The following is a 27897-nucleotide window of genomic DNA, read 5'->3' as shown; positions in this document are numbered from 1 at the left end:
CTTCATGGGGAAGCTTGTATTTCAACACTGGGCTTCACACCTAAAGCATGTTCAGCTTTCAATCACTTCTGTTTTTCACAGGAACCTTCACAATTCCCTTTCAGTTTTGCAACCCACAACTTATGTATACAGTAAATACAGCCTAACAGCCTGGTTCCTTCATAGCTTTGTATCCCTAATCCTTTCCTTGAATGATTGAATTACCTACTAATTAAGGAGAACTCAGTGCATGCAAGTAGAAAAAGAAATTATAATTTAGTGGGTCTGATTTTTAGAGTGTTGGGGGGGGTTTCCTGCAGGACCTGAGTCAACCACAATAGCCATCACAGATGTCATTGACTGTCCACATCTTGCAGTACATCACAAGTATCTTTTTGAAGACAGTCACATCCACTCAACAACAGGTAATTGGGTTCCTTTGTTTAGAACAACCCACTGTTCTTTGAACATGGAAGACTACATATTGTGTACTGTTTTCCAGTACCAACAGAATCTGCCTCAGGGTGTTCCGTGGGATGTTGACCTGTTTTGAGAACAGGCAGCTGTAATAAACCTGCTCTGCATTCATAATGCCTTGTCATTTCCTCCCCATCCTATTCAATTTATTCAGCATTTAGCCTATACTTAATTGTTTCTCTTTTTCAGCAAAAGCCTCAAAAGACAATGACCAGTGCAAATGTGAAAACCTTGTGACATTCCAGAACTACGCAACCAGTGAAGTAAGAAAACTCACCCAGCGATATATCCTTTCTAAGTAACTGCTTCTTACAGGTAAGATAAGAAAGGCAGGTTAAAACAAACTACGTGTTTTCAGATCAAGTCTAAACTGCCTCCATAGCTAAAAACAGTTTATTGTTATGAAAATCTAAACTACGTAATAGTTGCCAATAAGCAAAGCCTTTAACTTTTAATCTGCTTCTTCTTCATAGAAGGAACAAAAATATTAACAAGGATCTTGAATTTTAATAACTCCTTACAGTAAACTTTCAGGAACAGCAAAGAAACAACTGGTCAAATTCAATACTAACATGCTTTGCTTTTGTTACTTCTTCAGATGCTACTGAAATAGCATTTACAGACTACAGGTTTCCCTGCTGAACTCCTTGGTGAGGCACATATGCAGTGAGTCATTTAAAACCATAATCTAGATAAGGAGGAAATCAGAGAACTCAGGTTTGGTTAATCTTGCATTAAAAGAAATGCAGATAAAAGTTAGCGAAATGCAGATCACTAGCTTCTGCCACTCAGTCTATTTCAAGGGAGCTGCTAGTGCAGCAGCCTTTACCCTGCCTGCAAATCCACATCTCAGCAAACTGGCAATACAACTCATTGTGCACTATTTATGCAGCAAATTCATGAAAGCTGCTTCTGATCAAATAAACGCTAACAAAACATCACATCTTCTACTTGTGTAACTGTGTGCAAGAACAGTAAGCACTTACTCTCTGCACAGAAGAGTGCAGTGATCCCAACAGCTCATCACTGTGCTTCCTAGGCAGGAACAGCTTCACACTCTGAACTGTCAGTGCAGAGGGAGGCAAGCAGAGCCCTCGGTGACTGGTAACCTGATGCAGAACATGGCAGACACTTTAAGGAATTATGTTCTAATCACTTGATTAAATTACTCCATGCAAAGCAGATTTCATAAAAGAGGAGAAAGCCATCCTGTAAGGTTATTGCTAGGTGCTTCAAATGCTCATCAACACACATACTGTTGTGACAGGACTTCTAACAACTTGGGAGAAAAACTTCTAGGTTCTTTCCCACATCCTTAAGTGTTACATGACATGCAGCATTCCAGCCTGCATGCTAACAAGGAAGGAGATCAATTCTTGCCCCTTCAGAAGCTCTTTACCACAATCTCCTGCAGTGGGCTGTGAGGAGCTCTGAGCTTACTCAATGAACTTAGTTACTAAGCTTAGAAGCTTAGCAACGTGTGCTTTTTTGCTTTGCCATTTGAGCAGGCAACTGTGATTTTTACTCCAATGGCTCAAGGTAATGGAAAACCTGTCAACACTGAACCAGAGACTAGGAATTTTGATAGGAATAGTGCTAAGCACTTCCTCAGAGCACTGTGCAGCCACTGTTTAGAAGAGTATGAACCATCCAGTTTCCTCTTTATGACAAACCTCATTTCTCTGCCTTATCTCAAGAGCAGCTCAGGTATGAGGTGCTACAGCAGTCCTTGGTAACTGCAGACTGCTGGCTAGTCTTCATCCAGAGATCTGGGGGGTGGGGGAGGGAGAACTGGCTACAAAAGTAGCCCCAGTTACACAAAACAAATTCAGAGGGACCAGTCCAAACTGTTTTGTGTCCAGGTACATTAACTTCTATCAGTAAGCTGAGTGCAGTTTCACTGTTTCAACTTTGCCTCTGTGAACACTTGAGAATATGGCTGAAGAAAATGCAGTTCACATGGCGCTCCTATGCAGAGTAACCTTGCCACAGCAGACAGATGAGCAATTACCAAACCCAATGTCCAGGCAGACTGAACACCCACAAAAGCAGGATACCCACCCTTGCTCCTTACTAGCAAGAGGTTTCCCTGCTGACAATGAGGGGGACAGTAACATAGACAGAATGTAGCTGTTCTGGCCAATCTCCAGAGGCCAAATTCTATTTGCCTGTCTGCCCTAAAAATTCCTAGCAGCAATGTGTCAAAGATCCCAATTTATATGCCCAGTTCTCCATTTTCCTTGTGCAAGACGTTAAAATGTTGAAATTAAGACTCTAGTCAAACAAGCAAGGAGTGGGGTGCAGCAAATTCATCCTTCTGAGGTAGATCTCAGTGACTTCAGATCTCACTTGATGCTAGGCCTCCTCTTCCTCTCAGCTTCCCCTGGCTGCAGCCTTTCCATAGCACTCAGAGAGAGGGGCTGAAGTAAACAGTACCAGTCCAACATCTTCCTGCAGGAGACAGCATTCCTGCCAACTGGAAGTGCTTATCAGGAAAGGGATACTGTACACTACTTTGTATTGCTACAGCTTCTCACTGTAACTGGAACCAGCCCTAGATCCCATGGAGTTTGTTGTTCTCTATTCCACATTTGTCTGGAAACCACTGCCACAACTGTGGACAGGAACACATGAGGAGCAGACATTCTTACTGGGGTCTCAGAGCCCCACAGTTCTATAATCTACTGCCAGTTATGTGCAGTTTTCCACATGATTAAGTGAAACATTTTTAAACAGCATTAACTAGATAAATATTTACCCTCACTTTAAAATGGAGAAAAGCAATCAATTTGTAGAACCAGCCTTTTTAATAAGCTACAGTCTGAACTCCACGTCAAGGTAAACCTGTTAAGTAATGGGGCTTCACACAGCTTTCTCAACTCAGCTGATCAAATCAGAAGAAAATAAAGGAATATTTTATGAGAAACTACTGGGATTCTAAGAGGAGAAACGAGAATGTTTATGGACCATAGCAATCAGGTAGCTGACTTTTTAATGCATTTTATCAGTAGCTCTCTTTCCTTAACTTTTATCTACTGGAAGAAATGACGAAGAGAATGGAAGACTTGGAAAACAGACTAAAATACTGATGAGAATTTGAAGTGTATCCTACACTGTATATTTATACATACAAACTTGTCAGAGCTATTTTCTTAAACTGGTTCAAAAAAAATAACATCTTTGTGTCTGAAGTTGAAAATATTCTGGATCCTTGCATTCATATGCCATGTGTTGTCTTGCATTGATTGCAGATAAGAAATGCTGATAATTTTATATAAACAATTTAGTAACTAGCAGAAGTTCTAATTAAGCAGAACAAACTGAAATAAGCTATGCAAAATAATAAAATGGTGTTATTTTTTGAAATGAAACCTCCATGTTTTGAAGTATTTTTAGGGTATGAATTTGACTTGCTTTTCTGTATTTCCCTCCTCCACTCCTAGTATTTTAAGCACACAGATTGTGTATATATATAGTTCTATGTACAGACATACAGAGAACAAGTGAGACAGCATTCACAGCCATTAGGCTTGACTTGGATTCTTCAAACAAGTTACTACTGGAATCAGTAGGAAGTAAAAAATGTAGTTACACGTTTGTGTTTAAACCGTAATGGAATTAAATTATCAAAGTGAGAAGTCTGCTGGGTTATCAGGGCATCACAACTTGAAGTTTCAAAACCTTTTCCTTATGTCTAGAGTACCCAACTTCTCCCTGCTGTCCTTTTGTCAGTATTCACTGATTCTCTAACTTTCCTGAATGCAAGTAGTATATTAATTCTGAAAATATTACTTGGTCAATTCAGCTAGCTGCACACCTGTCAAACACTAAAACACAAACAAAACCAAACCAACTGCTTCTATTCTGGCCACCCTAAGTGTTTACAAGTCTCACTCCCTTCCCTTGACTGCAACTCATCCAGGTCTGTGGTTTAATAGGTAAATATACCAGCACTTCCTCCTTTGCTCTGACACACCTCAGAGTTTGCATCTTGACTATCTCCAAATGGAAACACCAAACTTCATTCGCTTTATAACAGAAGTAGTTGCAGCAAAACTTAAGTGATTAACTGATGTCAGACTAGCTGGTGAGTGTACATAGATATACAACAGCAAGCTTTGAAAGATACCTCATGCTTTGGCATACTGTGGAATTCTGCGGGGTTACAGGTACATCCTGATTTTCATTAGGTGTTTGTTTTTCCCATGTCAGAAAATCACTGCCACCTCAATTAACAATCCCTAGTAATAAGGAACATCCTGCAGTCATGGTCTCAAACAAAACAGGCACAAATCCCTAAGATACTGACATTCTCAGCAATTGCCTTGAGAAAACCAGCTCATCTGTCTCCAATATCTTCAGAAAACTAAAAACAAAAAAGGCTACTGATTTATAAACAGCTTTGTAAAGTTTACTGGTATCTTACTGAAAGCCTATACTACACATCTAGAAGCTATACCCTGTTTGTCCTTTTACAGGTATGTACTCTTGGATGGAAAAGACAAAGGAACTGATGCACATTCTACTTGATTTCACTTGGTAAAAACAGTGTGAAATATTTAACATAAATAAACCCTTGGGGTTCCCCACCAACATCCCAAATTTGCTACTGTTCCTTACATTACAGCTTGTGTTTGCATTAGCACTCCAAAAGCAAACACTAAGGGAGCCCCAGCCCGTTGGGATTTGGCACCATACTTGCCATCATCAAGCCTTGCTTCACTTACCTCTTAAGATCCAAAATGCCTACAGAAAGAACAGCAAATTTTGCCATGTGAAGGTTATTTCTAACAGAACAAGAAGCACAGCAGTGGTAATGAATCTTCATTTATATAGTTTGTTCCCTAAAACCAACAAAAGTATAATACAAATTTTTCTTTAAAAGAGATCTGTAACCAGTTTTATTGTAGAAATAACACCTTTACAGCATTTACTTCTCACTGGTTTGTTCTGGCATGCTTCTAATGATGTCAGAGTCACCTGTAAAACAAAAATGTATGGTTAGAAGAGGACTCATGGGAAGATGATTTTAGGACTAAAAGTAAGAAAAAAACCCTCTACTCATAAAATCACCACAGTGATTCTAGAAAAAGAAAACAACCTAAAAGAACAGAAAGTCTGTTCAGGAAAAAAGCGAATAATTTTAATAAAATTGACGATAAGAATACTTTTAACTGTGTTTTTCTAATCCAAGCACAGTATTTTCCAATAATTACACACCTGTCACCAGCATTTACAAAGCCAGGACTAAAACAGCAATATAGTCCTGGAGGACACAATGCATAGTTTTACTCTAGCGAATGTCTAGCCTCCCCTGATCACAGAGATATCAGGACAGCGAGAATATTCGCATTGTCAGCTCCAGAGCATTGGGACTGACTTACAGCTCCCACCCCACCCAAAACCAAACCTGAAAGTGACATTTTGACAATTAAGTTTACAGCTACTTTTTGAATACAAACAAGCTAAATAAAGTTTCCTGAAGCAGCAGGAAATTCAAATCTTTCATTGTGACTTGGGGAAGAGCTGGTTAAAGTCATTACAGGAATCATTAAACCTATGTGTATGCATTCTGGTCAACAAACAGAACAAGGGATTGACTCTTCTCTTAAAACATTCTGGAAAGAGGATGGGAAGTCACCTACTTAGCATTCTATATAAGGAACCTAAGCAACTCTCTGGGACAAACACTGTTACCAAACCATAGTAATTACATACAAATGTAGTTTTAAAATGAAGCATTTAACATGATTCTCATTCCCTTGATGAATACCCACCTGCCTGTTGGTTATTTTTCTATATACTGTTCTGGGAAGCAGGACAAGTCACAACCCTTTGTCTCAGACTAAGAACAGTCAAACAGGGCTGTTGTAAACAGTATGTTGTGCAAGCTCATGCCCTAGCTGATGGGTTCAGAAACAGGTCCCATACAGTTGCTTCCCAGACACCAAAACCTCCCTACAGACTGACAAGCAGAAAAAATGCTCACAGGGCTCAGCAGTAAAAGAGTTATGTGCAAGAGATGCAGCAGTGCTTCCAGGTTCTGACAACCCTGGACTCACAAAAGAACAGGATCTTGGTCAGCAAAAATTTTAAGTGTTAAACTTGATGGAAAAATGCAGCCAAGTGTGTCATCACTCCTGCTCATTCCGTGCTCAGTCCTTCGACTCACAGGAGAAGGGAGGATCCATAAACACCTCCTCATTTGGCCTCTACACTGCAGGAAGGAATTACCTGGGTCAATGATGGCCAGTGTGCACACTCTGTAGTATTTTCCACACGCTGTGCCCAACTCAATGTTGTTCCCACTATAATGATGGACACCAGTCTTAGCAAGCATAGCGTAGTACTCGATCTCTGATTTTCTGAAATGCAAAAACTGGGTGTTAACAGGACCACAAACAATTCTGACAACTGCAATACAGAGAGAGCAGCTTTAACTCCTACCACACTTAACCCTTAACTTTTCCTTCCCACCCAGAGAAACACAACTGTTTCTTGTGAGGCAGCATCACTCCACGCTTGTGGCTAAGGAACCTTTATTTAGATGTCTGCTGAAGGTTTGCAACAACAAACCCTTCAGGCTGCTCCTACTCAGGCTCATTTCTACATGATAGAAGGACTCAGCACTTGGAGACCTCTGGAAGGCCTTTCTTTAGGTGCCAAAGTGCATAAACTAAGAGTTAATGTTGATGGCCAGTGGCAACCAGATGCTGAACAGAGAGGCACCAGTGTTGCAGCTGCGAAAGGAACCATGTATTTTAATTTAAAACAAAAAGTCCACCTATGCTGCCCTCTCTTTTGACTTCCACTAGGAGAGTCTAGCAGTCAGTACTGTTTCCCAACCATTTTCAGATCCCCACTAATATTGGGGATTGCCACCCACTGCAACAGTCTTGCTATTTCTCAAGTATCTGATTTCTGGGTTGTGCACTGACATTGTCTTGAGCCTGTCAATATCCCTCAACAACAGAAAGGGCCCAGGTATTCAATGAGGAAAACATCATGATACTAGTAAAAATTACATTCTCAAAAAATCAGTTTCACTGGCCAGGACCCCAAATTTATAACTAACTTTGGCAAAGTGCTTCAAATATTTTAAATCTGTTATCAGTTTTTCCAGCTATAAAATTATTTTCCAATATACTACTTTGGAAAAACATAGGAATTCAGCCCCATTACACTCTTAGTGAACACTATCAAGTGTGAAAAGCTTCCAAGACTTTCTCTAGTGTAAACTCCTTGAATCAGAAAGCCAGAAAAACACCAGGAAGAATTTCAACATTTCTAGATTTGAAATCATTACACAGCAAATGACCAAACAAATTTCAGAGCACTCTAGAACATGCCAGCAAAGCCCTCTGTATGAAATCTCTGGAGCAATTAGCACGAAGCACAAACTGCATTTGTACAAAGAGCCCAAGAACCCACCTCGAAATTGTTTTCTCCAACATCTGCTTACCTCAAAGCAGGACAGTTGTTGGCGAGGATGACCAACTTGGCTTTGCCCTGACGAATCATTTTCAGAGTTTGTTTGTACCCAAGCACATATTTGCCACTTTTCATAACCAGCTGAAGCCTGGAGTTGATGGACTCCAGGGACTTTTTCTGAAAAAGATGTAGAGAAGTGTTATTGTGTTACTTCACACTTTCCAAAACAATGGGGAACACAATAGAGAAATTTCAAATATGTGCACTTTTCATAATCTCCCTACAATCTGAAACATGGAATAGGAAAGGCCAGTCACTCACCAGAGTATAAGAAAGCTCATAGACAGGGACATTGCTGATACTGTGTTTTCACAAGTTCAGAAAGTTCTTTCTTATCCCCACATCTCTCAATAGAAAAATGCATCTCAAAAATACATCTCACTATTGTTGTTGCTATCTACATAAATCAGTGACAACTGCATGTATTTGACAAGCTGTTGTCAAGGCTTTGCAAATCTAAGCCAGGTTCAGAGCCTGTCTCTCCCCAGGGCACACACTGACAACGCTACATGGAGCAGCAGAAAGAAGGAATTCTGTGCGATATCGAACTGATATTACAACAGCGGAGCGTGATGCTCATGACAACAGGTTAGGCGCATTTGATGGACGAAATCACCACCACTGACCAAGAAACTCAGATCTGTCAGAGCCACTGTAAGAGAAAGGCCAGAACATGGCAGGAAAGGCAAAACCTGAATTCCACCCGCACTAGGACCCCCTCGGCACTACCTCTCCCTCCCTGCAGCCAGTTCAGGAGCTCTGCAAGCCCCCGGGATATCGCACGGAGGGACCCGAGGACACCGAGCGCAGCGGGAGGCGGCCCAGGGCGCGGCCAGTGGCAGGAGGGCACGGCCCGAGCTCTGAGGGCCGCGATGGGCCGTGTCCAGGGGCCCCCCAGCACCCCCGGCCCCCAAGGCAGGCCCCGCCGGGGTCCCCCCGCGCACCAGGGCGCTGCCCGGCCGCTCCGCCGCCACGTGCGCCCGACGCGGCCCCGCTCTCACTCACCGTCTTCTTGGCGGCCACCATGTTGCTGCCTCGCGCGGCTCGGGCGGTACCTGGAACACAGGGGGATGGAGGGGAGCGGTCAGAACCCGGCAGCAGCGCCCGCAGCGGCCCCCGCGCCCCCGGCCCGGCCCCGCTCACCGCAGACGCGCCGCCAAGATGGCCGGGCCGCCAGAAAGGAAAGAGCGCCCGGCAAGCACCGCGCGAAGACCGCGGCAGCTCTCGCGAGAGCCGCGCACACCACGCCCCGCCCCACGGCTGCCAATGAGCCCGAACGACGGCGGCGGCCCCGGGAGGGGCGGGGCCTTGTCCGGAGTGGGCGGGGCTATATTGTATGGGGGCGGGTCTTGAATTAATGTGGGCGTGGCCTGGCTGAACGAGAGACGGCGCTTGGGGCGTGTGGGCGGGGCCGGCTCGGCGGCGGGGCCGGCTCCCGCCCTTTCCCATGCATACCACTTCCCTCGTTCCGCAGAGGGGCATTAACGCATGTTACGCATCACAGCCTCGCGGGAGGCTTCAGGAGCTGATGCGGTAAGAGCCGTAGCGGCCAGAGCCTTCCATCATGGAATCACGGAATGGCCTGGATTGCTAGGGACCTTGAAGCTGACCTAGTTCCAGTCCCGCTGCCATGCCATTTTCTGCTAAACCAGCTTGCTCAGAGCCCCATGCCACCTGGCCTTGAATACCTCACAGGGTCGGGCTGTGTCCATACCAGTGTCTTCGCCACCCTCACAGTAAAGGGCTTCTTCCCAATATCTAATGTAAAACTACTCTCTCTGTTTAAAGCCATTCCCCTTTCTCTTGTCACTAGCAGTACATGCTCTTGCAAAAAAAATCCATCTTTCCTGTGGGCTCCCTTCAGGTCCTGAAAGGCCACAATCAGGTTATCCTAAAGGCCACAATCAGATCATCCCAAAGCCTTTTCTTTCCCAGACTGAGCAATGCCAACTCTCTCAGCCTTTCCTCATAGCTCCACACCTCTAATCATCTTGGTGGCTTCCTGTGGACTCGGTCTGACAGGTCAATGTCCTTCCTGTGCTGGGGACCCCAGAGCTGAGCATGGTACTCAGCTGGGATGTCACCAGAACAGTGTCCCTGGGACTGTCACTTCTGACACAGGGCTGACAGGGGAAATGGTGGGATGGAGAAGGTAAATCTCTTGGGCAATGCAAAGTACCAGCACAGGGGACATGTGGTGGTCTGCCCCGCGTCCCTGCTGTCCGCACTGCCTCGCTGAAGCAGCAGCGCCTGCCCTCTGCCCTGCATGACAGCCCCTGTCAGGCCCCAGTCCTGCATGACAGGCCTGTCCCAATGGGACACAGCTCCAGGATGAGCCCGAGCCCAAGCCCACAGACAGGTTTCTTTCATGAAACCAGCCACTGAGCCTGGGAATAGACTTGGGCCCGACTCTGCCTATGTTAGAGGTTCAGCTCTGGGTGCCCTCAGTGCAGCTTCCGGGTTTGCTGGGGCCATGGCTCTGCACTCCCACCAGCTGTGCAGTGTCTGTGCAGTGTCCTTAGCCCATCCCCAAGCAGCTCAGTCCCTGGCTGTGCCAGAGTGACAGTGCAGGGAAACTTCCTCCTGTCCTCCATGCACTCTGGAAACCAGCAGCTTGAAAATTATTTCACTGAGCACACACACACTGCAATGTCTAGGACCAGGGCCGCGACATGAGGCTGCCATTTCCAGGCCGAGGACATTTATTCTCAATCCCACAGTGCTGTCCATCCTAGAACAAGCAGGCCAGGCTGGCACAGGGCGGAGAGAGAGCAGCAGCAGCTCAGCTGGCGCCTGCAGGGATGAGCAGTGTGGATGCTCTGGGTGTGAGCTGCGGGGCTTGCTTGTGACATCCCCTAGAGGATGCTCAGGGATCCAGCCTGAGGACAGGACACCAGGTTTGCTGCTGGTGTGACTTGATGCTCTTAAGACACTGCCCCAGAAAGGCATCACAGTGTGTACATTTCTTATAAAATTACAGAACTAGCATAGGAGTTTTGCTAGACTCGCCCAGGTTAGCACAAGCACGGCAAAGTGGTGGGCTTGTTGGCCTTAGGAAGTGTGACACATTTATCAATATGGAATATGGAGCAACAAACTAAAAAGCCAAAACAAAACATGTTGCATTCAGTTATTCTAGTATGCTTTTATTAACAGGTATTATTTCAAATAAGGGAAATAATTTATAGCAATGTATTATATGCCCTTTTCCTGGTATGGCTACCTCCATGGTAACTTTTTCTGATGTATGATCACAGACCTAACTAAAATATTTCCAACAGGATATCCTTCTCAGTGACAGGCAGCCTTTGGTCAAAATGCAAATCATCACCCTAATCATTTTTTTCTGGGTAACAACCTTGGGTTTTGACAGATCAGTTTAAGAATCTAAATTAAGTTCTAAAGTAACACTGAGACAAAGGTATGTTGGAAAAAATGTTACCAAACTTAAATGGAGCTGAAATATCACAAGTGAAACTCTGACATTTGTCCATCTCTAAAGGTAAAGTTCTCTGGGAGTAATGTCTGTGTTAAGCACATAAATTATACATGTAGTATATAAATAATAATACAAACATGTTACATTTTGTTGTGTCTCTATAGTCCAGTATCTTTTATTGAAGAAAAAACACATTTCTATCCCTTTACAGAGTATGATTCAAAAAATTTTGAAGTATACTCCAAACTTTTCTTTGGCAACTGAAAAGTAAACTCCATTCTATGTCTCTTTCTATTCCTGTTCCACTTTTTGCCCTTGTCCCGGCCATCAGGTGCATTGCTGTTATTCCCCATCAAACTGTGACTTTGCTCTTAACTCTTTGTACTTTTACTCGGTTGGTTATGGTCTGGTGAAACATTCATCTTTCATCCTTGTTGAAATTCCAGGCAAGGGAATATAAAGCTCAGTGGGCCTCCTGAAGTCCTCGGTGCCATTTCTTTGGGCTATTCCAGGTTTTACGTCGCCTTGCAAGATGCGGGAGCCGCGCGTGGCTCCGGGAGGGGGAGCTGTTTCCAAGGATACCCTTGCAGCCTCCGCTCACGTTAGAAGAGAGCGACTTTAGCTGTTTATATCACTGCTTCTTTCTAGTAATGTGCTTTTAAAAAATCTCCGCATTTCCAAAGGAACATTCTGATAGACACTTTTGTCATTAGACCCCAAATTCTGCCCTAAATCTAGGTGGAATAAGGATTGGGCTGGGGGTGGTGGGAATACGTGCAGAAATGGGCACTATTGTCTCTCTCAGCCCCCAGATCTCCCTTCTGTGAAGGCCTTTCCTGGGGTCTGTGGTCCATAAAATGTCATTTGTAAAGACAAAGGGCCAGTCCAAATCAGATGAAAATTACACTAGAAGAAAGAAAAGGCTTTGGCCCCACTAAAATTCCTTAAATAATATTACACAGCCACTGTCTAATGCTGGCATATTGCAGCTGGGAGTGCATGGGCCTTGACAGCAGCTGTTTGAGGATTAAGGAATGGGGGAAGGCACATCAGGGGGAGTTTGGCACCCAGGCACCCTCAACACCATGAGGGATCTTGAGCTCCCCTCCACAACGGGGCTGTGATACAGCAGAAATAGAAGAAAGGCAGGGAAGCAGCAGACAACAAACAAATCTCAAGATGGAGTGACCCAGGGAGCAGCTCAGGAAAAGCAGTGTCACTCTCCCAGCACCAGCAGCAGGCACTGTGGTCTCATCCAGCCGCCCTGCCTGCCCCACCAAGCTCATCCAGGGAGGTCAGCTCCTTCTGGGGCTGAGCCAGGTGGGGCTCTGGGGCTCAGTTTGGCAGGGGACATGAGCATGCAGGGAATGCAGACTACTTGGGGAAAGCAGGACCACTCCTCACCCCGGCCTGACTGTTCTTACCTGGTGAGAGGGTAGGAGCAGGGTTTCCAACATAGAGGGAGAACTTAATCCAGAGAGGAGTAGTCTTGAAGTTCTTTCACCACTTTTCCCCACTAAAATGCTAACAAGGTTGTGTAAGAAAGCACCAGCTAGAGGTACGAAGAGGTAGAAGAGTGAGAGCACTACGAGAAAAGTCAGTGGTGGAACACTGACCTATCCCAAAAATTAGAAACCAACTTCATTTTAGGTGAATGAAACCAATTCAGTGTATCTAAAAAGGGAAGTCAGGGTGATGCCTTGTTGGGAATAATTAAAAACAAAGGCCAGACAAAATTAAGAGTATTAAAAGTGGTTATATTTATTATTATTTAGGGCCTTCAGGTATGCTTCAGGCAGACAAAGTCTGCCAAGAGGCTACACCCAAAAAAATGAATGACTTGTCATGGGTTTTCATACTTTTATCAGTTTGATCCATTTGCATATTGAGGGTTCATCTGCCAATTGCAGCTTCAGATAATAAAGTCATTTACTCCACGTTTGCTCCCCTCCCAACTCACTTTTGTTTTACATTTCTTGGGGCCTGAGACAGAAAGGTGTCCTTGATTCCCAGGCCTAGAGAGGAATTGTTTTGTCTGACCAAAATGGGGAAGACAGTAGCTGACACTCTATATGGAGTTTAAAGTTATACACTAAAGAATTGCAGGATTACAAATATATGAAAAGCATAAAAGCTAAAATCCTAAAGCATCAAGGCAATCTCCTGCAGCAGCACTGACACTAATGCCAGTGCATCAGCAAACAAGCCATGGTGGCAGGGACACACACACCTGGGGACAGATAAGCAAGCTCATGGAGCTGGCCAGTGTCACCCATGGGGTCTCTTGCCACAGTTTGGCTGCAAGGAATCAGCACTGGACCTAGTGCTTATGTGGGTTCATCCAGGCAGCATGCCTTTCTGCAGAGAAATCCCAAAGCTGTTTCTCTGTGTTATAGAACCCCAAGCACTGCCCCCACAAATGCTGTGGTAATAATATCATCAGCTTTTCTCACTACTCACTGGAAAATTCAATGAACAGTAAAATGAGGTACTAAGAAAACAGATTTGTGTGCTAATTATGTATGCTCTTGTAGACAGTGTATAGTTAACTGAGAGAAAAGGGTAGAAAGAAGAGAAAGAGAAGAATGAGAAAAAATCATTCTGAAGTCTGGAAAATGAGCAGTACATGGGCACCTTCTGGTACAGTCTGGGATGGAACATTCTGTTAAATTCTCTGAACTTCTGAGGTCTTTATAAAGCTGAAGTGGCAGCGCTGCTGATCCTCAGAGAAAGTGAGGATCACTCTGGCAGCCAGGGATGCAGAGGAACACCTGAAGCTGTACCCCTGCTTAGCTCCTTCCCCCGAGTGTCAGTAGGCAATGTGTAGAGCAGTGTGTAGGCAAGGATGAAAATATGCAAAAAATACAGTCCTGCTTTGATTTATAGTCTGGTCAAGTCTCTGCACAACTACACAACAATGCTGTGTGAACACCTGCAGCCATTATTTTCTAGTTTTGCACATCAGAGCTATTAAAAGTGACAGATTGTGTTCTCTGATAATCATTGCATTTACAGCAAATGCAAACATGTTCATCTGATTTTCACAGGGCCATGCACTGAACTACCCCTGTATTGTCAGGCAGACGAATTCAGCTCTCTGTTTCAGATTACTGGGAATTTAGAATCACAGTAAGGCACAGGTCCACTAGATCTGAATTAAAACCTTTCTTCAGCCACCCTTGAAGCAGCTTTATCATGAGGAAGGGAAGGGAAGGGAAGGGAAGGGAAGGGAAGGGAAGGGAAGGGAAGGGAAGGGAAGGGAAGGGAAGGGAAGGGAAGGGAAGGGAAGGGAAGGGAAGGGAAGGGAAGGGAAGGGAAGGGAAGGGAAGGGAAGGGAAGGGAAGGGAAGGGAAGGGAAGGGAAGGGAAGGGAAGGGAAGGGAAGGAAGGGAAGGGAAGGGAAGGGAAGGGAAGGGAAGGGAAGGGAAGGGAAGGGAAGGAGAAGGAAAGGAAAGAGAAAGGAAGGAGGGAGGGAGGGAGGGAGGGAGGGAGGGAAGGGGGGAGGGAGGAGGAGGAGGAAGGAAGGAAGGAAGGAAGGAAGGAAGGAAGGAAGGAAGGAAGGAAGGAAGGAAGGAAGGAAGGAAGGAAGGAAGGAAGGAAGGAAGGAAGGAAGGAAGGAAGGAAGGAAGGAAGGAAGGAAGGAAGGAAGGAAAAGGAAGGAAGGAAGGAAGGAAGGAGAAGGAAGGAAGGAAGGAAGGAAGGAAGGAAGGAAGGAAGAGAAGGAAGGAAGGAAGGAAGGAAGGAAGGAAGGAAGGAAGGAAGGAAGGAAGGAGGAAGGAAGGAAGGAAGGAAGGAAGGAAGGAAGGAAGGAAGGAAGGAAGGAAGGAAGGAAGGAAGGAAGGAAGGAAGGAAGGAAGGAAGGAAGGAAGGAAGGAGTTGTGGAGGAAAATGGGTCAAGTGGAGAAAGGCTATCTCATTAGGGAACAGGGACAACCTTGAGGTTAAATACTGTCTGCTGCAAATACCTGGATATCTGCAGACCTGGATAGATTTTCAGCCAATAAAAGCATGTTAAGTATGTGTGTGTGTGCACGTACATAAATATATACATGTATAAATACATGCATTTTTATACCTCTATGTGTAGCCAGCTTAAATCCAGTGCCAGTACAATGAGAAACTGCATTTTCTAAGGGTCAAATTGTGCAGAAATCTACAGGTGCAGATTTCTAAAGACAGTAATTAGTTTGATGAGAAAATCTTCAGATTGACCCCTTTCCAGAAAATTACAAGGCATGTACTAGGAGCTAAGTTTCGAGGTCATCGCTATCCCAGGCAAAACAAAAATAGCTGTTTCAGAAGGCAGCTCTGCAGTTCATAATTCAGCATCACAGAACAGCCTTCAATGGACCTACAAATATTTGAAACAGTGAAACTTTTGGCCTGGATTACTTGACACAATAAACAATTTAGAATATTTTATTACTTGTTTAGGTACTGGTCGTCCTGTACCCAAAGAGCTGAGAAAAGAAGTCATCAAAAAGAAAACTTTGAATAACATAATGTCTTGAAAAATCACTGTATTTGGAAAATAACAAGATTTGGGACTATCAGAAAATAAATATAAATTTAATTGCTGCAGTAGGAATAATATCTAAAATATTCAAAAATCTTAACAGCCAGTGAGCTCTGGAATGAGTGGAACAAGTTTGGTCATGTAGTACTGGCCTGGAGAACATAAAAGTCATCAGGGCCTTAGAGAAATCTTCATGAAGTTTGCTTTTGGAAGTGTATTGCTGATTGTATATAAGAGGTCATAGGTATTTGTTGCTTTACCTCTGGATGTACAGCTATCCCTAAATACTCATAGTTTACATTTAATTTTAATTTCCAAATTTGTATTCCTGAGTAAAATAACTAGCTTAATATAATTGTTTCATTTATTTGCTCTTAAAGGTTTGGGGGTTTTTTTAGCTACTTTTTTAGCTACTTAGCTACTTTGGTACTGCCTTCAGCTGGGGCAGTTTGGATTAGAGTTTGGATTAGTCTCTGGGTGGTTTGGATTAGAGACAGAGAGTCTGTGGAGAGGTGCCCTGCCAAGGGGAAGAGATGAGATGGAAAACCTACCAAGGATTTTCATCTGCCAACATCATTCTGCAGCCACAGTGTCACTTTAATTTCTTTGGTACTCCGTAGAAGGTCTGTGCAATCCCGTGCTCCCAGAAGGCAGGAGGGTGGCAGAGAGGCAGCGTGTCTGTGGGGGGATATGTCTGTGCTCTGCAGAGGGCACACGTTGGCCAAGCCTGGCCTGGCCGTGTGATCCGGCTGAAACTCTGAGGTGCAGCCCTGTCCCGGCGTGGCCCTGCCGTGCCCAGCTCCAGCACTGGCTCTGTTATGCGCAGCCTTCCTGCCCAAAAGATTCAACACAGGAAGAGGGAAGACCATGACATTGTTAATTAGTGTTTGTGGGAGTCACCTGCCAAAATGTCCTTGGGCTCTCATTTCTATTTCTGTATCCTACCCAAGGCCTGTTTAAAGAACATGAAGTACAGAGGTGAGCCTTGCTGCCAGCACACACTGCCCTGTGCTCCTCTCTCTGGCCTTGCAAACCCTGAGTTCCTTTCTCTGCTGCATCAGTCAGCTGGATGGGAGGTGCACTCTGCACAGCTCACCCTTTGCTTAGGACAGGCAGGGAAGCAGGTACAAAGCTCTGCAGGCAAGAGAATGAACTGAATGTAAACTTCCCTTTCTTATTTCCCTCAGCGCCCAGTGTTTGATGAGCCTGTCCCGGTGGTCTGTCCTCCTTAGTTTGTTCTTTGAAAGATCACAGAAGAAAGGTGGGATATCACGTATGTTTCCTGGCATGTCAGGCTTCCTCAGCTTCGGAGTCCCAGGCACTTTTGTTTCCTACCTGTGGCAGCAGAGCAGTGGGATGCCTGGGTGTCTCCATCTGTGCTGTACAGGAAATCCCCAGGTGCTGTGCAGGGAACTGAGCTCGCTCCCACCACAGCAGTAAGGATTTCACACCAACAGCATGAATGTTAAATATTTCTGAAATTAATTTTTAAGTTGCTAAGCCTCTTTTTGCACTTCTGCTTTTGTTGTCACAGAGCAACATTTTGCTAATCATAAAGTTATCAGCATTTCAGTGTCTAGTGTCTCATAGTAATCTCATATATAGCTACCTAGAAATCTATGGAGCCTACAATGGATTTTTTTCCTGTTGTTTTCTAAAAGCATCCTGAAAATTAATTCAAACTGAGGAAGCAGAAACTATTGCAGAAATTATTGGAGTTATTGCTACTGCTATACCTTGGCTGTGGAACATCACAAACCCTGGAAAAATGTCCAAATACAATGTGATTTGTCTGAATAAATTTATGGGTGGATAAAAAAAGTTCATTTAGAAGAACACATGGCTAGTCTAAATTTGACATAATTAAATTATGTCTTGGGTGCAATACATACATTATCTGCTCATGCAAGCAAATGTGTGGCAAAGATTCCTCATTCTTACACTCTGGGAGGTTTTTAGGTCATTCCTGGACATCTGTCAATTCACCTATAAGCAAATATAAAAATATTATCTTTTTTTTTTGCCTTTCAGGCTGATGGTAAGGATGTTGCAGGGTGGTCGCTGAACCCAGAGGACTCTGCAAACCAGGGATTCCTTTTTGCCTCAGACCCAGGGGTCTGTCTGTCTGTCCCTCTCAGTCCCACGGGTGCATCCCGCAGCAGTTGCTGTGTGCAGGGAGGGCTGGCGGCGGGGCTGCGGCTCCTGTGTGTGTGTACGAGGCTACTCCCGGGATGCCCAAACCACATACAGTCAGTGCAGATAACCCAGCCCTGCTGCTCCCTCCCCGGGTCCGGTCTGGGGTTCCCTACAGACACCCCACCCTCTCAGGTTCACAAGCTCAGCCGCATTCACGGACCGCCGAACATCGGCGTGGCCTCCGAGTCCGTGTGATACGGCTGCCCAGACCTGCACCCTCCTAGCCGGGCTGCGGGTCTCCTCTCCTCGGGTGCTATCGGGCTCGAAGCTTGCTAGCGAGGTTTACGGGCACACCCTCAGGGTTAAGCTCCGGGGCACACGGCCCTGCAGTCCCTTCCCTCCGGCTGCCACTCACACCTTGTGGCACCCTGGCACAGCGCAGGAATCCGCCCCGGGGCAGCCGGCCAGGCCTCAGCGCCGGGGGAGGCTCCAGCGTCGGGGCCGCCCCCCGGCTCCGCAGGTCCGTGCTGCCCGGGGCCGCGCCAGCCGCGCTCCGAGGCGAGCCGAGCCGAGCCCCGCCGAGGCGAGCCGAGCCGAGGCGGCCGTCGGGAGCGGCTGCAGAGCCCGCCGGCCCCACCATGGGCTGCTCCAGCAGCGCCCGCAGCCGCCCCCAGGAGCCGCCGCCGCTGCCGGGTGAGCGGGGCGGGGGAGCCGGGCGGGGGGAACCCGCAGAGCTCTTGGGGGATGCGGGGCCGCGCTGCGCTCAGGTGGTCCCGATCTGTCTCATCCCGTCCCATCCCGTCCCGTCCCGTCGCGGGGAAGGCGCCGCGGGTGCGCGTCCCACAGAAACCCCAGAAGGGGGGCCAGGAGCCGTCGGGCTTGCCTCGGCTTTTCATTCTGCCCGCGCCGAGGAGGGAGCTGCGCCCCGTGAGTGATGGCTTCGAAACTGGTGTTTCTTGTGAATGAATGCCCAAGTCACTTCCACTCCGCTCCGCGGAGTGTTTTGTTTGTCTAATTTCCAGATACGTCCTGCTGTTGGTCTTTTTGTGTAGTTCCTTGCCAGTCTAGTGCCCTTTCTTTCCTTCTTTAAAAGAATAATGAACTAGTAATATTTGACCCCGCTGTCCTTCCTTTTTCTTACAAAATCCACCCCGACATAGTGTGCAGCATCGGCAATGTTCATGTGGCTTTAGTTGGCTCAAGTCACAGCAGGCTAATTTTGTGAGCAAGGTATATTTGCAGGATGTTCCATAAGAATATCCTTGCTATTCAGTAAAACTAAAACAAAACTTTGTTTCCATGTTCATCATATTTAGCTCTTTGCTTCAAGGAAGGTTTGGAAACACTTCTGTAAGAACCTGAATGCTGCAGTTACAGGAATTGTCCTCTCCAGAAAGATACAACTCGAAGGCAGACCCAAAAAAGTTGTTTGCATTTCATTTTACTGCATTTCTTTCCTGTATTCTTGAGTTATGATCTGTTGGTGTTACTGTGCCTGCAGCATCCATGGTTTTTGTATTGGTTTGTATTCTTTGTGTTGTCTTGTGGTGCTGTGGCTTATAACTGCAGAGAGGAGAGCAGGTTGTGGGCTGAGCATTGTCTGTGCCCCCACAGAGCCAGCACAGATCTGCTGAAAGCATCAGGAGAAACCTCTTTATGCTGTACCTGCTGTCTCCATCACCTGTCAATGTACCAATTCCTCTGCCTTTCCATCCTCCACTAAATGATACCTGCAAAGGAGCACTGAAGGGATCAAAGTAACAGCAGAAGTAATTTATTCTGAGTATTTTAATTATTCTGTATAAAAGCATGTTCATGGCAGGATGGGTCATGAAATGTTCTTAATACATACACTAATGTCACAGCAAGGACGAAATGCAGTTTGTAATTACAGCTGAAAGATCTGCATTAATTTGGCAATTACTAACCAGATATGTTAACAATTTAATAAGAAAAGATCATTTGAAAAAAACTTCTCTAAATAAGTTAATAAGGGCAACTGCATTTCATTTTCTTCCAGTGATGTGTAACTCATAAAACTTTGAGGCTTTTCCAAAAGGAAAGAAGGCAAAGAGAAAATACTGTAGCCATGGCTCACATACATTCACTGTGTTTTTCTTTGTTTTTCCAGCTAAAAGAGTCTACAGCAGGAAAAATAAAAAAATTTAAATTTTAACATAAAACAAAACTAGAAGAAATTCTAGGAATGCTGACTGCCACATGATATTCATTTTTCTTGGGGATAAAGTTATTGAACAGATTAGTGAGAGGATTTATTTTTCCATATTAGGGAATTCTTTGCATTTCAGATGAGAGCGCAGGAATGCTTCCAGGGTTTCCAGCAGTGCAGATCTTGTGTTGCATGGCAGTATTTCATAATCCAATTTTTATAAAACATTTTGATGTAGAGAGGGCTAGCTGGAAGTTATAGGGCTGATGCTTATAGAAGCTGCAGGAGATTCTTAGTAATAATACATTTGAATTGTTTCTTTTGCTGCTAACATGAATTAAAACTCTGTATAACATGCTAATTTTCATGGCTCATTTGTTTCTATCTGTAGGCTTTAAATGACCTCTCTCCATCTGGCACTGAGCAAGATGAAGGTGTGAAAAGTGTCTAAAGGGATGAAAAATAAAAATGTGAAAACATCAAATTTCTGGTCTCTGAGCATACATTACTTTTTTAATCACTGCTTAGAGTAGCTTAAGTTTAACATTTACTCACTATTCTGATTTGGTATCTGTTTCACCTTGAGCTTCATTTTAGGAAAAGGAGTGCTTGGGAGACAAGGTGTGATAGAGATCTAGAGAAAGCAACCAAGGAAATATATTTGCTGTTTCTCATAATGCAAGATCTGCCCCTTGATGAAATGACCAGCAGCAGGCTTAAAACCAGCCAAGATGTGTTTTACAGGGGGTGTAAGTGGGCTGCAGCCCTCATTCCCATTGGGTATAGTGGAGACTGAGTGTAAACAGGTTGCAAAGGGGCTTGAACAGGTTGACAGAGGAATTCCCCTGACAGATTGACACTCAGCCCTGTGGGCTGGGGCCCTCTGCCCCTGCCCCTGGCAGCTGTCAGAGGCAGGGTCTTGCCCTGGGTGGGGGGTCTGTTGTCAGAGACCCATTGCTGAGTTTGCCTCCTGCTGTTGCATTATAAATTGCCATGCCACTGTGGGTTTGGAGGGGTTGTTTGGAACTTGGATGATTTGACAGTTCCTGGGACAAATGAGATTTTATCTGTCACATAGTCAAAATTGCCTTCTATCTGTCTCAACAGTCCAGATTCTCAGTTCTTGCTCTTCTTCTGGCTTAGCCATCCTTCCCTGGGTCTGTAGGCACATGCTGATGAGGTGACTCTTGCTGGGGAGCTGTTTTGTTTGAATGTCTCAAAAGAACTCTAAACTTACTTTAAGGGCAGCAATATTCAAGCAGATATTTTAAGAGCAGGGTGTACTACTTTTTTTCCTGTTCATCTATCTATATGAACATGTGTAGATGTGTTCATCTGTGAACAGTATCATATGGTTCTGCTTACTGGCATTGACACTGCAATCATAATTTTCTCAGAAAATACAGTTTTTCCAGTTTTGTAATTATTATATAAACAGATTTCATGCTTGAATTACCAGGGGTTTCATCCTGACATTCTTTAGGAAAAGGTTAAGTACAAGATCCTGTCAAACTGAATTTCATTAGAATGTTAGTAAGTCAGTCTGATAGGTAGGTATAGCTCATTTTGAGTCTTCAGCTTTTATCCTTAAATACCTGTCAAAGTAATTTTGTCAGTTCTTTATTCATAATTTTTTTTCTGTCAAACTCCATTGCTTTGCTAGCCAATAAGTTGATGAAAGATTAAAGAAGTGGAAGTTTTAATTTGTTTAGGCTTCCTGTTGCTGATTTTCTTTGCTAGACATAGTATGAATGGTAGTTTAGTATTGAAAAAGACAGACAAAGTGGTTTTTGTTTTATGAGGTGAGCACTGCTCATCCTCTGGGTTCTCAGGGGTTGTTTTCAGTCCACCTGAAGGTACCACCAGAACTTCTCACACACAGCCCAGGACAGCAGCTCCCTCACACTCCCCACATTGATGCTGTACTTGGTTTGGGGTAGGAAAAGGTGCTTCCCTGCAGTGTCCCATCACCAGCAAAGCACCTCCACGCTGCAGATTCAAAAGGGAAAATGTAATTGAACATTGACATGCAAACAAGTCTGCTCTCTTCATGTAAAAATGTATTGCATGCATCAAATGAAAACTTATTTTTACTGTAAGAGCCACACCATCCTCTACTGGATATGTGCACAGACCTGGGAGGGAGTGTTTCCCCAGCCAGGAGGAAGCTCTTTGTCAGGTATTGCTTGTGTGGTTCACTGTGGGTTTAGTTGTCATCCAGTTTATGTGCCCATTCACCAATTATCTGTAATCCTCTTTTTCCTTTCCTTGCCCCGCTGTGACTGAAAGCATCCTCAGGTGCAAACCCCGTGACTGCAGGTGACCATGGAGCTGCAGCTGGCCAAGCCCCGCTGGAGCCAGCAGAGCGGGCGAGCCTGGCCTCGGAGGGGAGCAGCCCGGGCCGGCAGCTGCCGGCAGAGGAGGCTTCAGCCGCGCTCCGGGACCTGGAGGGACAGACGGGGTCGGTCAGTAAAAGGGAGGAGCCAGAGGGCACCGAGCCGCTGCCTGCAGGAGAGGAGGAGAGCTCCGAGCTGCCCTCCGTGTGGCGAGAGGAGAGCAGGGGCCCCTCACCGCCAGCGCCAGGAGAAGATGCTGGGGCACCATCGCCAGAACCAGCAGAGGACAGTGGGCTGGCAGAGGGCAGTGACAGCTCTCTAGTGGAAGTCGTCGAGAAAGTACATATTGCTGAAGAGGAGCACCTCGCTGAGGGTAATATTTGTGCTTTCATAAAGTCAGAAGACCAAAATTTACCTCCAGGGACTTCTGTGTGGGTCCTCTTGGCTTTACTAAGAGCCTCAAATGAGCTTCTGGAGTCAGAATTTGGTCCAGGGAGTCTGTACAATGGGAGGCATAGAAGAATGTGGCTGGGGAAGCCTCGGATTTACAAGTCCAAGCTGTAATAAATTTAATCAGCAGTTCCACCTCTTCTATTTAGTTTAATGTTCATTTTGTTCTTAGCAGGTAAAATGTCCCACCATACCCTTCATTTAAAACATTGTATCTCTGGGTAGCTCAGATACATTCCTTAATATTTGCGCAGCCCAAGGTTCAATTATTTAGTCACATGTACTAAAAATTAAATTATAAATTACTAATTATTAATTATGTGCCAACTGTCCCTGCACACATAAAGCTGGATGTAGAAGAAAAAGCATCTCTTTGATGCACACTTGGCATCTCCAGTGTGTCCTTGAAGCTTGGCTACAAGACAAGCAGAATAGAAGCAGCAGTGCAGAGATACCGGGCTGGTTTTGCACCAATGCTTGGACATGACTGGGTAGGGAGAGAGGCTGTGTGAGGAAGCAGTGGTGTCTGAGGTGATGGGATTTCCACGTGCTGTGGAGGGACCTTTAGCAGGAGGTGTGCTCCTTCCTGGAAATTGCAGGCTATGCTCCTCCTTGGGCTAGTGCCCAGAGGACATGGACTGCACTTGTCGAAGATGAACACTTCACAGCAGGAATCAGATTTCTCCTAAAAGGTACAAAGTATCTCAGTAAGGAATCAGGTGCATTCCTGGGGTAGTTCTTCTTCAGGGAACCAGCAGGTGAAGCACATGAGGAGTATTTCTCTGCAGGGAGACATCCTCACTCCACTTTGGCCTTGCAGAAGTGTGAGGTGCAGAAGGACAGATCCGTGTGAATTCCAGAGCCAGTTACACACACTGCCACAACTCCTGTGGCTTTGTGCTGCTTGTCTCTGAACTGGCTCTATGAATCTCATTCTTTGCACATCCTTTGTAGCTGAGCATGGTTGTTGGATTGCTTTGTCCTCTCCTGTGTCTCTTCATGAAAGAATTTTGTCTTCAACATAATCATCTATCCTTTGGAATAAAGTCTTGTTTTATGTAAGCAGCAAATGACGGGTTGCTCACCTGTTAAAGACACATCCTGCCCAGCTGCAATCTCCAATTTCATTATTCACCATTTGTAAGCCTGAGGGCAGTGCCAGAGGCAGAGCAGCACACCCTGAACCTTGTGCTGTCACATCTCATCAGCAGAAACATGTTTACAGTTGTCTGTCTGTCTGTCTGAAGATGAGTTGTGGGGCCTCTAGCACCACGTGATGTGCGCAGGGCGAGTGAATGAAGCTTTTGGGGAAAAGAGTTTTGCTCCTATTATTTCTGTGATAGAAGGAATGCCTTAACTTATGTGCACTCTCTTCCTTTCTTCTGTGGAAGAAGGGATTTTCTATTTTGATGCTATGGTACATATGATACTTAGCATTTGTTTTGCTTTCCCTTTATGCTTTCATAGCTATGGGAGGAAATGAGTTAGGCAGCAGCTTCCCTGGGAAAGCAGGGTTTCAGCCAGACTTGCATGTTACCATGTTTTCTATTTCTGTTTTTTTTTTTTCCAATTGCAAATAAAACTGCACATCTATGAAATAAAATTCAGGAAAAAACAATTTGAGCAGAAATATACTCATTATTTCCTTTGGATACAGCATCAAGGGGATTTTGTGAAAGCATTAGGAGTACTTCATAAGCATAAGGCAACCATATTTCAGCTGGATGATGAAAAGTGTTTGTTTTCCTGTTTGTTCTCTCTGGGTTCATTCAGGGGATACGTTGATAATGTGCATTGGAGAGCTTACAAAACAAAATCAGGTTTACAGAAAGAAGCTGGGACACTTGGTGCTTTTTTTAGTGGATCCTAATTTGATCTCCATGGTTACCCTTCCCAGGTGAGACGGGAGAACAGGTGGAAACTGAGCTGCTCAGTGAGACAGTAAGTGAAGGGCCTGAAACAAAAGAAGAAGAAACAGGAGAAGCTGTGGATAGTGCAGCAGCGACAGAGATAGGTATGTTGACAGAGGAGGGAAGGACCACATGGGTTGTTGTTTAAGAGACAGCAAAGACTGTCCTGTCCTTATTGAGCATATCTTGTTATTCCCCTGTAGGCATACAGCTGCTTTCTGCATTTTTACACAAGAGAATCAAAAATACTTTACAGTAAAAGACATTTTTGGAAGCAACCAATTGGAAGTCATGCTTTTTACATGGGTCATCTTTATATAATACACAAGCCTTATCAGTGATAACTTTACCCACTTTGGGAAGAATGATAGACTGTAACATGCAGTCTTGGAAAATAAAAAACCTTTGTTCAAGTCATGACTCTGCTTATTATTATTTGCAGGCTTGTCTTTGTAAGCTAAGCCTTAATGGTTCTTTGTGATTTCCATTCTGTGCCAGTCATTTTAGATCCCCTTGTTCTCCTTATCAGTTGAAATCAGCAGTGAGGTGCTGTGATGAAAGCACATTACACAGCATATTCTGTCACATGGTGGGAAGGAAAAGCCACAGGCCAAATAAAGTTCCTCTGCAAAACTGTCACATCAGTGAAGAGAAAAATTAAAGGGGATAAGATTATCCCTCTGGCAGACTTTGAGATTATGGTCAAAATTCTGTCACCACTGTCTTGCTACAAAAGTTATTTCTTCTTCCTCCACATTCACTAAGAACCTCACACGTGAGTCTATCATGTAAGGTGCTCACACGCCCCAGAAGGCAGAATTAGAATCACAGAATAATTTAGGTTGGAAAAGATCATTGAGTCCATCTGTTAACTCAGCCCTACCAGGTCCATCACTAAATCTTGTGCCTAAGTGCTGCATCCACATGTTTTTTGAACACCTCCAGGGATGGTGATTCCAGCACCACAGGTTACCCTATGGTATTGCTGGAATGTGGAAAAGGATGAGCAGGCAATGCTCCCCCTTTCCCCCAGCAAATGTTAATGCAATAGTCGGAATCACCTTCTCCTTCTCCCCTTCCCCCTAATCACTGTTGTACTTGGTCATGCTCTCTGGGCTAGCAGGTATTTCTGTAATTCAGAGGAGAACAGCTTCAGCAGAAAGGGTGGCAGATACCTTACACCAGTGTCTTTCATGACTTCCAAAGGAGCCCCTTGCACCTGGGGTGAGCACTCTTTGGTTCCTTCCCAATGCTGGGATGTGTCACAGCCTTAGGGCAAGCCAGCTGTAGCACTGCTGCTAATGCTCCTGCCAGAGGGCTAAAGGAAATTATATTCTTTGTTAAAAGCTCCTATGCTTTTGCAAAGAATCATCTCTCTGTGCTATGAATTCAGCAAAGCACTTAACTTGTTCTAGGAAACCTCAAAGAACATCTTCCTGCTCCTGAAGAGTTAGAGAATCATAGAAAGGCTTGGATTGGAATGGACCTTAAAGATCACCTCATTTCAGCCCTCCTGCCATAGGCAGGGATGCCACCCATTAGATCAGGTTGGTCAGAGCTCCATCCAACTTGGTCTTGAACATTACTAGAAATTTCACTCAGTGATGAAATTTAATGCTTTATTGAAATTCTTCCTGCATTTGCCTGCTTTGACAGTATTCTCCCCAACAGTTTTGTAAGGGAGCAGAAAGAGCAGCCCTACTTCTCTGTCGGTAATGCATTTCAGATGATGGGAGTGCACTGACCCAGCTCAGAGAACAGCTGCAGGCAAGAGGAGCAAACAATGCTAAGAAGGGAATACTGATCATTTAAACCTGGGGTTCTGTTGTGTAAGGGAGCAATTCTTCCATCTTGAAAGGATATTGGAGAAATAAAGCAAGATTCTGGGCAGGAAAGCAAGACTGCTTAAGGGAATGGAAAAATTCTTACTTTGAGAGACATCAAAAACATTCACATCTTTGTCTCTAGGAGGGTATGACTAAGAGGATACAAGCTGATCCTAGTTCAAAAAAAAATTAAAAATAGGGCTCTAAAGGTAGCTGATGTCCACCTAAGAACAAGGGAACAGTAACATACTAAGTGTTGAATTTGAAACCATTAAAGGGACTTGGCTTTTTTCATGTTCTATTAAAAACCTTATTCACAGAGAATCACTGCAGTTGGATGTCTTTCGTTGGTCATCTTCATTCCCAGGCAAAATTTCCCACCTTTCCAGTGTTCCTTACCCTCCCTCATGGAACACCACAGCTCAGTGTGAGGAAGTCCCACATTCTCATGTTCCCTACCCTTGCTGAGTCTCCTAGCTGGGGAAGGAGTACTTTGAGGTGGGATGGCCAGACACTGTGATTTCAGCCAGTCACCCCCTGGGGCACTGCCTTTTAGCCATCGAGTGAGCCCCAGAGCTTCTCAGCTGCTGATGGCCAACAGTAGCTTCAGGGACTGGACACAGTTCCCCAGCCATACTTTGTCATGGAATAGCTGAGGTAGAAAAATACCCCTGGAGCTTGTCTAGTCCTGCTCAAGCAGGAACAGGTTGTCCTGCTGGGTTTTGAATCCCCAGGGGTGGAGACTGCATCAATTGTGTGCTGCCTATTTCCATAACTTAGCTGTCCTTACAGTAAAAGAAAAAAAATAATCTTGTATTTAAAAGGGCACTTCAATTTGTGCCCTTTGTCTCTTGTCCTTACTTAGGATTTACTATCCATGAAATGCCTGCCTCTGTGCCAAATCTGACTGGAAGGATGTAGTGATTTCAAAAGTTGTTAAGAGAAAAGGCAGCAGGGTGAGGAGAAGAGACTGTAGCAGTGACTCACAGAGGTGATGTTAATGTCTGTGACAGGAACTGCGACTGTGTATGATGGGATGGCAGAGAGGAAGCAGAACCACTGGTTGCTTTTAGGTCCATACAGAACATTCTTACAAATTTGGGAGAAGAGCAGATATCCCCTCCATCCTGTGATACTTCCAGGGAACTTTCACTTTGAGTTCCTGTCA

The 27897-nt window shown here is 44.9% G+C and overlaps 3 protein-coding genes and 1 non-coding gene across 9 annotated transcripts in view; 2 read left to right on the top strand and 2 right to left on the bottom strand.

The window, feature by feature from the left end:
* Positions 1-3826, top strand: part of MATN2 (matrilin 2) — a 64764-nt gene extending 60938 nt beyond the window's left edge. For 4 of the 6 annotated variants that reach the window (XM_064706446.1, XM_064706445.1, XM_064706442.1 and 1 more), the window contains 3 exons: positions 300-404; positions 646-741; positions 3493-3826. In XM_064706446.1, coding sequence (XP_064562516.1) covers positions 300-404; positions 646-741; positions 3493-3545 — 254 coding nt within the window. In that variant the 3' untranslated portion in view covers positions 3546-3826. The remainder of the gene's footprint in view (positions 1-299; positions 405-645; positions 742-3492) is intronic. The other 2 variants (XM_064706447.1, XM_064706444.1) reach the window with 1 other exon arrangement.
* Positions 3827-5327: 1501 nt separating this feature from the next.
* RPL30 (ribosomal protein L30) lies at positions 5328-9224 on the bottom strand. The gene is made up of 5 exons (XM_064706449.1): positions 9091-9224; positions 8953-9002; positions 7919-8064; positions 6691-6821; positions 5328-5436 (listed from the first exon to the last, which is right to left on the bottom strand). The coding sequence occupies exons 2-5, from the start codon at positions 8971-8973 to the stop codon at positions 5387-5389; spliced, it is 348 nt and encodes a 115-aa protein (XP_064562519.1). The 5' UTR covers positions 8974-9002; positions 9091-9224; the 3' UTR covers positions 5328-5386.
* Positions 5675-5809, bottom strand: LOC135444735 (small nucleolar RNA SNORA72). Its single transcript, XR_010439263.1, has one exon. It is a non-coding gene; the product is annotated as a small nucleolar RNA SNORA72 (small nucleolar RNA).
* A 211-nt stretch (positions 9225-9435) lies between the features above and the next one.
* ERICH5 (glutamate rich 5) lies at positions 9436-25292 on the top strand. Its single transcript, XM_064703213.1, has 6 exons — positions 9436-9480; positions 17933-18109; positions 18322-18730; positions 22497-22916; positions 24891-25007; positions 25107-25292. The coding sequence occupies exons 1-6, from the start codon at positions 9436-9438 to the stop codon at positions 25160-25162; spliced, it is 1224 nt and encodes a 407-aa protein (XP_064559283.1). The 3' UTR covers positions 25163-25292.
* Positions 25293-27897: the final 2605 nt, after the last annotated feature.

This window comes from Zonotrichia leucophrys, chromosome 2 (genome assembly GCF_028769735.1).
Source record: "Zonotrichia leucophrys gambelii isolate GWCS_2022_RI chromosome 2, RI_Zleu_2.0, whole genome shotgun sequence".
Taxonomy (NCBI): Eukaryota; Metazoa; Chordata; class Aves; order Passeriformes; family Passerellidae; genus Zonotrichia; species Zonotrichia leucophrys.
The sequence above is the reverse complement of the archived record's forward strand: the minus strand, read 5'-3'. Positions and strand labels throughout refer to the sequence as shown.